The following is a 12446-nucleotide window of genomic DNA, read 5'->3' as shown; positions in this document are numbered from 1 at the left end:
ATGTTAGAGATTGAAATTCATCCATATGTGTCCATATGCATGCATATGCTATCTTGATTATATCATTATAATAAAGAAGTAATAAATAACCTTGCAAGTGTTTCACTGTTTACAGCAGAGACTTTTGTATACTCCCAAGTCATTAAGATGGAAAATCTCACAGCAAATTTGTTGCACTAATGCTTTTCCATTCTTGTGTTACTTAAGTGTGTTTCAAAGTCTTGCTGTTTCACAAATTCCAAATGCACCAGATCTGTCTGAGACATGTGGTGAGAACTCCCCAGCATCTGAGATTAAATCCTGCAGATTCAGGGCTGGAATTCAGATTAAACAGGGAAGGGGGACACCAGCCTGTAAGTGTGATTTTTAAGGCAGCTTTGCTTCTGTCCTCTGTCTCCAATAAATTAAATGAGGCAAGGAACGATGTGTGGTGGAAAAGCTTGTAATTTAAAATTATATGGCTGACACACACGAAGGAACAATGCCATCATTTATCGTCAGCTCTCCTTGTATCTCTGACAAATTTAATCTAATGGGGGGCCTCCCAAAAATAGATTATCAAGATTGTCTGCACTTTTAAACCCATCACTTTGTTTTATGGATAAGCACCAGCTCTGGAGACAAAATGGGGAGGGAGGGAGGGAGGGAGGGAGGGAGATCTCATTTCAAGGCAAACGGGCTGGGTGGGAGGCTCACTAGATACAGGAGACTGAAACTGTAGTGAAATCTTCTGCAGTGCACAACTGCCCTGGCTTTGGGCACATGCAATTCTCCTTTTCTCTTTGGTCAGTCTGTATTTTTTTATCAATGCCAGACATACGTAAATCAATCTATGTAAACTCTCACAGACTTGTTCCTGGTTGCAAAATGCAAAACATATCAGAAAGAAACTAAACAACAAAAAAAAAAGGGGGGTTTTGTCAGAGTAGCAAAGCCACATATGCTTAAAAGCCCCCAGATTTGGAAGTGATCCGACACTGTGGTGTATTTAAATTACAGTTATCATTAACAGTTCTCGTTATGGGTTCAGAGCAGCTCCTGCTGGGTGCCACAGGCAGGGTGTGTTTGTGTCTCCAGGCACGGTGGGAGGGCCTGACCGGGCGCATCACCTTCAACAAAACCGATGGGCTCAGGAAGGACTTTGACCTGGACATCATCAGCCTCAAGGAGGAAGGCACGGAAAAGGTAGGCAGGTCTTTGGTAAAAAAACACAGCCAAAAGTTCATTTGACCAGGGCATGGTTCCTCAGCTTGAGTCTCCTGTGACTGGGGTAAAAAAACCCACCATTCTCAAGTGGTTTGAGTCAGAGTTAAAGCACAGCTGCTAAGATTGGGTTTTTATTGTACAGTGCATTTCGAGGTACGGGAGAGGAATGTGGGGCAGGCAGTATTATCTAATGGAAAGAATCATCCTAAGTGCACCTCGTTTTCAATTCTTGCCACTGCAACTGTGGATGGTAAATTCATACATAGAGATAGATAAATTTATATAGCAGTGCACAGATAAATGTGACATGAGGGAGAGAGGAAAGAAGGTATTGAGTAATAACCTCCACAAAGTGGAGTTCCTGAGAACTGTCCAGGTTTCTGGGATTGGATTTGTTCTCTTTCCCTTTCCTCAGCCCTCAGCCAGTGATATGGGCTGTCCCAAACCCCAGCACAGGTGACAGCAGCTCCCGAGGCTGCTGGCCCTCGCTCTGTGTGCTGGCTCAGCTCTGGGTGGTAATTGCTGATGGGTTAATGGAGAATTTAACTGTAATTGCTCCCACACAGCTCTCCAGACAGCTTCTCTTTTCATTTTTAATGAAGCACTCTGTTTATTTTTCCCTGTACCAAGGCTGCTGGCGAGGGTTCTAATCATTTGTATAAAGTGTGGAAGAAGGTTTGTACACAGACAGGTGATGCCAAAACCCTCTGGGCTGGGTCTTCTCACTCAGCCTTTGGGTTTTAATGGTGACTCTCCTATTGCAGTTTAGAGACAACAGTTTCTCTGAAAGCAGGAATTTTCCTGGTAGGATAAGTTTTTCTCCACTTGAGACACTCTAATTGCAAAGACTAAAAAGATCTTGGCAGGATTCAGCTTTTTCACCAAAATCAGGGGGGTTTAATTATTATTTTACTTCTTGGGAGCTGTGCTTTTCCCATCTTTGAGTAAAGACCCTGCTGCAGCAAAACCAGTCTTTTTCTCCTGTGCCATCCTTCCTGATTCACCTAAAATTTACAGGATAAAATTACAGTATTTTGGATGTGTATTGGCATCAGCTCCAAAGTCTGGTTTAATGTGCAGGGTTGGGGGCGTTTTTCCCCACACAAACCTCTCAGTGCTGGCAACGTTCAAGCATTATTGCCTCAAAATTTGGATGAGTGTGTTATTAGCTCCTTACAAAAAAGAATAGAGATGATTAAGTGGGTGCTGTCATTCACTAACATATGGAAATTGGGACTAAGCTTGTTTATAAAAGATGTAAATTACCCCAGGAATCTCATCCCTCTTTGAACATAAGGTACTTAAAACACAAAAGTGGGATTTGGAGACCAGCTCCACGCACTGCTCCCCACAGGACTTACAGCCCCTGGTTGCTGTTCTATGAGGAGAAGATAAAAACTGCATCCACTAAGTCTGAAGGGTTTTGCAGTCATGAGACAGAAACTTTTTATAGTGCTTAGAATTGTATTTTGCCCATGGTTCACACAGATCTCATTATTCCACACTTCTCCCTCTTGCACAGTGTAGAAAGGTTTTGGGTTTGTGCTGTTTTTGTGAGAATAGACCAGTGTAAAACACCCCCTAGAACCCTTCCTGTGTTCTCATGGAGTACATGCATCCTTAATAACCCAGTTTAATCTCCAGGCTGAGGTACAAAGGCCCTCTCCCCTCTTTCCTGGGGAGCAGATCATCCCCTGACCCGCAGAAGCAATCTCCCTTTGGACTGCAGGCACCTCGCATTCTGCTGAGCTGATTTAAACCAAAGTACAGCTGGTTCAGAGCAGGGACTCGCTGGGGAGGGCACATGGCACCTCTCACGCTTGTCACTAAACTGCAAAACATCCCCTGAACTCCCGCAGTGATGTCCTACCTCGGTCTGATCCTCCCTCGTGCCCCTCCAGCAGGGCTGTACTGCAGTGCTGTCCCTTTGCCCAGACGTGCAGTGCTCTCCTGATGTATTCTGTGTGCTCTGTGACTGTGCTGCTCCCTGGCCTCATGGCTGTCCTCCTCTTTCCCTGCTGCCAGCCAACAAACACATTCCAAGTCAGTAACAGTGAGCAGAAGGGCTCGTCCACCCTGGTGCAAATCCAAGGACACTGGCTATTTACTGTATTCCTGGCTCAGGCTGCCATAATAGCCAACATTTTATCTCCTTTGTAAATCTGTGCACTTTCCAGATCAGCTTCCCAAACTGATCTAGTTTTATAAACAAAGGGAATGACTGACAAATGCTTGGCATAAACATTTTTTTAATGGCATGGGTGTCCCTAGTAAGAATTGGAAAGAAAAGTTTGTGAGGGGCCAAAGCAGTGGCACCTGGGGACACAAACCCCGAGTTTGCTTGAAATGGTTGTGCTCTCCACAATGCCCGGCATAAATCAAACTGCCTGAGCCAGCTCCTGCCCTGGAGCTCCTCACATCAGCCCTCAGCCAGGCTGAGCACAAAAACCCAAGTGCAAAAACACTGAAGATGCTTCCAGACTGCATTTAAGCTGGGTAAATATTGATGTGAAGAAATAACATGGTTATAATTTCTGCCCCTACAGCATAGATCGAAATCCACTGAAACGACAAATATCTTCCCTGGAGGCTTTGGATTGGGCAGTAAATACTGGGAGTTTTCACTGTCTCCAGAGCTGGAAAGGAATTTGTCTTTGGCCACTGATGTTTGCTGAGCAAATACTGCTCGGGGTGTGAAATGTACCACCTTGATAGCTCTGGCACATCCAGGAGTCCAGGAATGACAGAATAATCTTTGCTAAACCTGCTGAAGGCACAGGGCAAGCAAAAGGCCAGTGCATCCATCAGTCAGTTCCAATGTAGCTATTCAGGCTTTTAACCTGTTCTATCAGAACAGAGAGGTCTTGCCACATGTCTCAACTCCATCAACAAAATTTTTTTAAAAAAACATAAAAATAGACATTTTACTTTTTTTTTTTTTTTAAAGCAGGGAACAAGGCCAGCATGTTCCACATTAGTAGCCAGCTGGCCACCCCAGCACTGCACTGCCAAGCCTCATGCTCTCAGTGCTCCTGGGTTTGCATTTATGCATTTTGCAGTCATTGCCTGGGGTTTATGGATCAGCCCATGGTGCTGCTGCGTTTCTCCGAGCTGCTGCCCTCTTCTAGCACTAGGTCCCTTCCCGAGTGATCCCTGAGGCCAGTGCTCTGGGGGTTTAGGGGATTAGGGCAGCCTCTCATCCGCTCTCCTGCGTTTCTCCGAGCTGCTGCCCTCTTCTAGCACTAGGTCCCTTCCCGAGTGATCCCTGAGGCCAGTGCTCTGGGGGTTTAGGGGATTAGGGCAGCCTCTCATCCGCTCTCCTCTGTGCAGATTGGGGTGTGGAACTCCTACAGTGGCCTTAACATGACGGACAGCAACAAGGACCGGTCCACCAACATCACGGACTCCTTGGCCAACCGCACACTCATCGTCACCACCATTCTGGTAAGGCTGCCCGAGCTCCAGATTCAGGCTCAGGATCCACACACACACACATGAGATTGACTCCAAAACACCACACTGCCACTGGAAGACTCCCAGGAACCCATGCTTCCTTAATTGTTTCCCATTCTCCAGCGATTCAGATGAGCCCTGCACACTTTTCCTCCCAGAAGAAGGAACACACTCAAGCACTCAGCTTTGCAGTCACTGCTCATACATCCATTGTTTTACTAGAAATGAGACAAAGAGGACTGAAGGAAAGTGGTAAACAGCAGAGAGACAGATTAAGTCATTGTGCTTACTGTGAGGAATGGAAAAGTTTTAACTGGGTATTCGGGAGCTGCTCTGCCCTGTGCTCTCTACGTGCCCAGTAATGCCACTTGTTTTTCAATTGCTCTGCCTAGTTTCTCAGGAGGAGGAAAAGAGCTCAAAGGCTCCTTCCACACTATGTGTCTATTGCCAGAGGTGTTTTGCCACATTAAACTGCTTGCCCAGATCTTCTCTTATCCAAAAATCCTGTAAAAGGGAAAACAAAAATGTACTTTGCAATCTGCCTTTGCTGTTCTCCTTTCCCTCTTTGCTCCATTTGAAGATTTTTCTCTGTAAAGACTTATTTTTCACAGAATACAAAATGCTAGTTTCCCCATATGGGTTTTTTTCTTTTATTTAAGATCCTCTGTCCTTCAGTATCCCTTCCTGTCCCTTGGAGGGGGACAATGTGGGATGCAGACCCTGGGTCTGAGTTTGGAGCTGGTGTACACAACTGGAATTAAAGCTCCTGGGAACCACAAATGGTCCATTCCATTGAAAATTAGGGCCCTTATGCTCATCACTAATTCATTCAGTGAGTTTGCTAACACACCTAGAACAGCTTTTCATGCACACAGTAAATTGCTGGTTTCCATGTACTTGCAGTCCCTGTGGAAAATATTAGCATCATGTAGAGAAAGTGATCTAATCCGAGCCAAGGCTCACATCTCTCACTGCCTGTCTGCTGTGTTTCCCTGCAGGAAGATCCCTATGTGATGTACAAGAAGTCTGACAAGCCCTTGTATGGCAATGACAGGTTCGAGGGGTACTGCCTGGACCTGCTAAAGGAGCTGTCAAACATTTTAGGCTTCATTTATGAGGTCAAACTCGTTTCTGACGGCAAATACGGAGCCCAGAATGACAAGGGGGAGTGGAATGGCATGGTCAAGGAACTCATAGATCATGTAAGACTGAACCCTTCTTCTCTCTCTGTTCTCCTTTTGCCTGGGGTATTCTGTATTGGAAATCATTGCTGTGGTTTTCACCTCCTAGAGCCGCTGCTGTGTATGTTTTGCCACCCGTTAGAGTAGGAACGTCTGAATGAGCAGTTCGCAGGTTTTGGGGGAAATGTCTCTCAGTGGCTATGTCCCAAATGTCCCCCAGCCTTGTAAAAAGAGGAAATGGAATGTCACACCCCCCCCCCAAATACCCTAGGAATGTTAGATTTTGTTGAATTTGAGCCAAAATTGGGTTTGTGTTTTGTTTTTGTTTTTTTTTTTTTTAATGCTCAGGAAAGAAATGGAGGGCATTGCAGTGGGTTTGCTGAACATGAAGGAGATGAGTGTTTTCCCTTTTGTGTTTCCAGAAAGCTGACCTGGCTGTTGCTCCTCTCACCATTACCTATGTCAGAGAGAAAGTGATTGACTTCTCCAAGCCCTTCATGACACTGGGAATCAGCATCTTGTACCGGAAGCCCAACGGGACCAACCCCGGCGTTTTCTCCTTTCTAAACCCTCTCTCTCCAGATATTTGGATGTATGTCCTCCTGGCCTGCCTTGGAGTCAGCTGTGTCCTCTTTGTCATTGCCAGGTAAGGCCAGGACAGAGTTTTGGATGCACCCACAGCCTCTCCCCTCACAGGTGTTGGATGGGCTCTGGAGTACCATCCTAAGGGGGTTATCCAGTCCTAAAACCTTTCTGCAAAGTCTTGGTATTTTCTCACCAACACTGCTTTTCTGTATTGCACTGAGGTTTTGCTTTCTTAAAGGGCTGTTCCAAGCGAAATATCCCATGGGATGCATCAGGAGGCACCACCCCAGCAGACATGTGCTGAAAAGTAGTTTGTTACTTGCATGTAGGCATTTCCCTTTTGCACTCAGGGTGCACACAGTTCACAGGTAAAAGACCCAAAAGGTGAACCTAGTTTGGCTGGAGGTCCAACCTCAGAGGTCTCTTCCACCCGAAATGGTTCAGTGCATTAGAGGAGGAGAGGCCATGGGTTAACCTCCCAAGGGTGGCCTGAGGTGAGAGAGGAGTTTTTCCCTCCCCAGCATCTGTGGGGCTGTGTGCAGTTACTCACCACTTCCCACAGGCTCCTGCAGTGCCTCATTGCACCATAAATAATAACTCCACTGTATACAACCCATGATCTCAGTCATGACTAATCTTAAATCTGCTGCTCTCTGGCAGATTGACTTTTCTGCACTTGTGTGCCAAGACTGAAAACATCCCCCAGCCCTCTGCACCTCAGAACAGTGGAAGGGAACACAAACGCTTTCCTTTAGCTGATGCCTGAAAGCAGTGCCTAGCTAGATTCAGCTGTGTGGACTGAAGAAGTGAAATTGTGCTCATGTTAATTTAGATTTATACATTTTAAGCTAAGCTGCTCTTGAAACCCACATTGAGACCTGTCCATGTCTCCAAATTCACCAAGATTTCTGTAAGATTTGCAAAGTGTTTCAGCAAATATTGGTTGCTTTTAATAACCCCAGAAACCATCCACTTCTTAGCACTGTCACAGTAAATTACATGGCTACCCACATTTTGACATCTGTTCCTGGAAAACAAATACTTGGGAATAATTTGCACAGACTGGTATAATCCTCCTGTCATTTCTTTCAACTTTTCAGCAGCTGAATAATTTCTCATTTGTCTCTGAGCCTTACGCAGCCCTGTCATCGTTACATTAATTTTTAAACTCAAACACTGAAGTTTTTATTGCTGTGAAGGGTTGCAGACTGGCAAAGCTCTGTTCCAAGTACACTGCCAGTGGATGAACAAGGTGTTTTCTGCCAAAATTTCCCCTTCTGCTAGTGCCATCTCAGCTGTGCTGTTGCGTCAGTGAAGGTAGAGCCAAGTAGCTGAGTCAATAATGTCACACCGACCCTGTGGAAAAAGGTGCTTGGGTGACCTTGAGCATCTCACCTTTATCAGAAACCAGAGCACAGCTGCTGCTGAAGAGGGACAAAACCAGGGAGAAAAAGGCCAGGAAAGCAGAAGGTCTGAGCAGTGAATTCTGCTGAACTGTAAACCAGAGCTCAGCGCAACAATAAAAACAAGAAGAAAATCAGCTTTTCTTTTGAGGTGTAAAAGAGGCATGCACCCTACTAACACATTGAAATGTGTAGCCAGGGCTAGAAAAACCTTCCCAGTCTGGAAGACAAGGCTTTGCTGTCAGAATTTTGTGATTCTTTTGCTCTTTCTGTGATGGAGACATCTGTTTCCAACTCACTGAATGTGGTGGTTTTCTGAAACCCTACAAAATTCCAGCCTTGGGCTTCCCAGGCAGGTCAGGCAGAGGGATTTATTCCTCTTTCTGCACTGTGTGAACAGTGTGGGGGGAACTCTTCACTCCTAGAGCTGTTGGAAACCTACTGGTCCTATTTGGGGGTTTCTTGTGCAGGATGTGTTTCCCTCTATGTGCATGAACTGAGTCTGGTCACCCCACAGCACCTGCTTCCATTATTACAGCAGAAATCTGGAACAGCTAACTTGGGAATTGCTTTTCTTTTGATGGTGCATGCAGAGCTGTTGTAACTTGAACCTGAAAACTTTGTCTTTTGTCATGATTTTTTATACTCTCGTTCTGGGTATTGTGCAGCTGATGGCATCCTAAGCTACATCCTCTCCCAATTAAGGTTTCATTATTACCAGCCTTCATTACTTCAGCCAAGCAAGGCACTCTGCTCTCAACCGTGCATAAATTGAACGCTTAATTATATTGTTGCAACAGTAATTAGAATGTGTTGGGTGAGGTTGTCAATTAAAACTGCATCCACACGTTCCATGAGGAAGCCACGCGGCACTGGGGAGCCCGAGCGGGCACCCTGAGGAGGAGCAGTCCTTGGGGTGCTCCTGCTGGGTGTGTGCTTAGCCCAGAGTTCTTCCAGGGATCCCTGTGCAGCTCCCTCCCCACACTTGCCCATCCCATGTCCCTGTGGCTTGGGGAGCAGCCTCCCAAATCTGGGGAGAGGAGGGTGCTCCAAACGCCCAGCCTGTGGGGCTGGTCCTGAATAGGCACCTGCTCCAGAGGGGGACTCCATGGTCGTGGTGGGTCTCTGCCAGCTCAGAACATCCTGTGATTCTGGGAATGCTGGGCAGCTGCTGCTGCAGGGAGAGCACGTCCAGCACACACTGACAGTGAGCAGCGCTGCCCTGACAGGGCTGCTGCTCCTTACTTATTCCTAAAGTGCACCCCAGGAGCAGCCCCGTGGCTCCCAGCAGTGCCCTGTGAGTGGGGCAGGGAGCCATGGGGCCATGGCAGGGAGGAGAGGAGAGGAGCAGCAGCCCTGTGCCAGGCCCAGCAGCGTGCCATCCATTGCTCCGCAGCTGATCCACAGCTGGCACAGGGCAGTGCCGATGTCCCGGGACACCGTCCATGCCAAGCTCTCCTTTGGCACGGAGCAGTGCCCATGTCCTGGGACACCCTCCATGCCAAGCTCTCCTTTGGCACGGGGCAGTGCCCATGTCCTGGGACACCCTCCATGCCAAGCTCTCCTTTGGCACGGAGCAGTGCCCATGTCTGGGGACACCGTCCATGCCAAGCTCTCCCTTGGCACGGGTCAGCCCTCCATGCAGGGCTCTTCCGTGCCCATTCCCTGCGTGGTGCCGTGCCGGGCGCGCTGCTCAGCAGGTTTGCTGTGTGTCCTCTGCTCGATGTTTACAGACTGTTTCTGTTGACTGCCACAGGTTTACACCATACGAGTGGTATAACCCCCACCCGTGCAACCCAGACTCAGATGTGGTGGAAAACAATTTTACTTTACTAAATAGTTTCTGGTTTGGAGTTGGAGCTCTCATGCAGCAAGGTACACCGGTTACACTTCGTTCTCGCACACGTCCCACAGTCTGCTCAAGGGCTTCTGTGCTGGTAAACTCCACCCTCTGTAAACGCAGCATGTACTGTAAAACCTGATCTCACACACGCAGAGTAGCCCAGGGGAGGGAAGCCAAGTGCCACTGCCACTGGGGAACTGTGCAGCCCAGGCCAGGAGGAAGGAAGGCAAGCATCTGAGAGAAAGGGGAGCACGCAGGGTCACACGGGGGTTCTGCAGCTGAAATGGAATTTAATTGCAAGAGGGATATGAAGTGCCTCGTGCTGAAGTTGAGTGATCGGTATTAGAGGTTTGAAAACAGGAAAATGCTGGGCTCCATCCCAACACAAACAGCCTTAGCTGCCCTAGAAGAATTGTTCCAGCTGCCAAGCAAGGAAAGATGCTCTTTCTCCAGAAGGGTTGTTGAGTTTGTAGGCACTTGTCAAACACGTTGTTGAAAACCAACACCAAACCCTGGTTTTCTATGGCTTTTCTGCAGGTATGAGTCCCATCCTTCTGTAAATGCATCCAACCCTAGAAGCCTTAACTTAACCCGGTCACAAGTCCCTGTTACTGATGATTTTGGAAACACCTAACATTTTATTCAGATGCCAAGGAGGGGCAGTGAAGCTTACTCCATGTGAGAAGTCAAACAGATCTATGTACTAAACACATTTGTTTATGGCATTTATATTCCAAGGTTCCCAATTAAATCACTTTTCACCAAAACTGGGGTCCACTGAAAAGAGAGAAAATGTTTTCTGACAAACATTTCAAGTTGAATCAAAGCTGTACAAAAATGACCCCACCCCACGACAACCAAAAAGGCAAAGCCCAGCAGTACCTTGGTATTAAATTCCTAAACATTTAAGTGAGGAATGTAAAACCATCTCTGCATTCATACAGGTACAGTCTATTCTTTCCTCTTTAACAGACATGAGTAAAAAAATTAAAAATAAAGAGGATTTTTTTCCTAGATGTGGAAGAGAATAAAGTTTGTATTGACCTAAGATGCACTTGCTTTTAGTGGTGCATTATTGTATTGAGAGGATACAGGGCGTCCCCACAGAAGTTGCTTTGAAGGAGGTTGGATGAAAGAAGAGCACTTCTGCTTTGTTTTGGAGCTTTTTTGTTTTGTTTTCCTTCCAATTTGTCAGTAAAACACAGGCTGAGGTTTTACAGTATCAGGCAGGTGTGTGTATCTAACTGTGGTTGCCCTGTGTGTGAAAGTGCCCCAGGATTTTGTGTTTCCTGTCCTGCCTTTTTTGGAGTTTACCATCATCCACAGCAAACTGTGGGATGCAGTGTCTGCTCGTTACCACTACCTTGGGTACATGACAGTCAGCCCCAACCAGACTCTGCTTGTCTTTTAAGGAGATTCAAAACAGAACAAAAGAAAGAGAGAAAAAGAAAGAAAGGGAAAAGAAAACATTTGTAAGGCAACACAAATGTTTCCATGTGCAAACTTGTGGTGTGATTGTCTGTGCATCATGGTCACGTGAAGAGTTTGGACATGATGGGAGCGGTGGTGGAAGTCTGGGTCTAGCGTTGCACTCCTCCTCCTTGGCAGCAGCTGCTCGTTATGCTTGACTGGAAGCCACTTGTGATTAAATTTTAAAATGTGATGATCAGACTTTCTCTTTTCTACAGAGCGTGAGCAAAGTCTGGATCAGGATTGGCTGTCATGTCTGCCATAAAAAGGCACTAGAGAGACTTCAGCAAGTATTGTCTCTGCCCCCGAGTCTTGCTGGCAACATTTTGATTTAGATGCTCCTTCCCCTCTTTTTCCCCTGGAAGTCTCAGATGTGTTTGCATCCTCCAAAAGCATCCAAACAGGGCACATTTCATCCAATCCATCCAGGGAAGCTGCCACTGTCAGAAAGGAGAGCTGTCCTTAAGAGCTCAGCTCAGCCAGGAATGGGGCAGGCAGGAGCAGGCAGTGCCCAGGTGGAGCGGGGTGGGGATGGAGCAGATCCCAGGCTGATCCCCCAGCCTGGGCAGCAGGAAGGGGGGATTCTGTCCCTGAGCTCAGGTGAGATCCCACCTGCAGAGCTGCCCCAGCCCTGGAGACATAGCAGCAGCACCTGGAACTGCTGGAGAGAGCCCAGAGGAGGCCCCAGAGCTGCTCCAGGGCTGGAGCCAGGCTGGCAGAGCTGGGGGTTCTCACCTGGAGAGGAGAAGGTTCCAGGGAGAGCTCAGAGCCCTTGCAGGGCCTGAAGGGGCTCCAGGAGAGCTGGAGAGGGACTGGGGACAAGGCATGGAGGGACAGGATAAGGGGAATGGACTCAGACTGACAGAGTAGGTTTAGATTTGGTATTAGGAAAGAATTCCTCCCAATGAGGGTGGGCAGGCCCTGGCACAGGGTGCCCAGAGCAGCTGGGGCTGCCCCTGGATCCCTGGCAGTGCCCAAGGCGAGGCTGGACAGGTCTTGGAGCAGCCTGGGATGGTGGAAGGTGGCCCTGCCATGGCACGGTGTGATCCTCAAGGTCCCTTCCAGCCCAGGCCACTCTATTATTCTAGGATAAATCAATGCTTTTTGCTGGAACCGAGGCACTCCGAAAGGTGAACACTGGAATAACCATGGGAAAAAGAGATGCTGCCCCACTCAGCTCAGCCAGGAGTAGGGTTTGCTCTCACCTCACCAGAGCAATCACTCAGGTCAGGATTACCAGGCTGGGAACTGAGCGTGTTCTTTATCACAAACCATGTTTTGCTGCAGGAAATCACAGGAGGTTTG

The 12446-nt window shown here is 47.5% G+C and overlaps 2 protein-coding genes across 3 annotated transcripts in view; one reads left to right on the top strand and one right to left on the bottom strand.

The window, feature by feature from the left end:
• The window catches only part of GRIK1 (glutamate ionotropic receptor kainate type subunit 1), a 103236-nt gene that overhangs the window by 71721 nt on the left and 19069 nt on the right, over nt 1-12446 (top strand). For 2 of the 3 annotated variants that reach the window (XM_038143505.1, XM_038151978.1), the window contains exons 8-13: nt 1078-1185; nt 1837-1881; nt 4537-4650; nt 5658-5861; nt 6263-6486; nt 9585-9703. In XM_038143505.1, the coding sequence (XP_037999433.1) occupies nt 1078-1185; nt 1837-1881; nt 4537-4650; nt 5658-5861; nt 6263-6486; nt 9585-9703 (814 nt within the window). The remainder of the gene's footprint in view (nt 1-1077; nt 1186-1836; nt 1882-4536; nt 4651-5657; nt 5862-6262; nt 6487-9584; nt 9704-12446) is intronic. The other variant, XM_038160545.1, reaches the window with a different exon arrangement.
• SSUH2 (ssu-2 homolog) overlaps nt 1-12446 on the bottom strand; it is a 148112-nt gene that overhangs the window by 117038 nt on the left and 18628 nt on the right.

The sequence above is a fragment of the Motacilla alba genome, chromosome 1 (assembly GCF_015832195.1).
Source record: "Motacilla alba alba isolate MOTALB_02 chromosome 1, Motacilla_alba_V1.0_pri, whole genome shotgun sequence".
Taxonomy (NCBI): Eukaryota; Metazoa; Chordata; class Aves; order Passeriformes; family Motacillidae; genus Motacilla; species Motacilla alba.
Note: the sequence above shows the minus strand (reverse complement) of the source record. Positions and strands in the feature narration are given on the sequence as shown.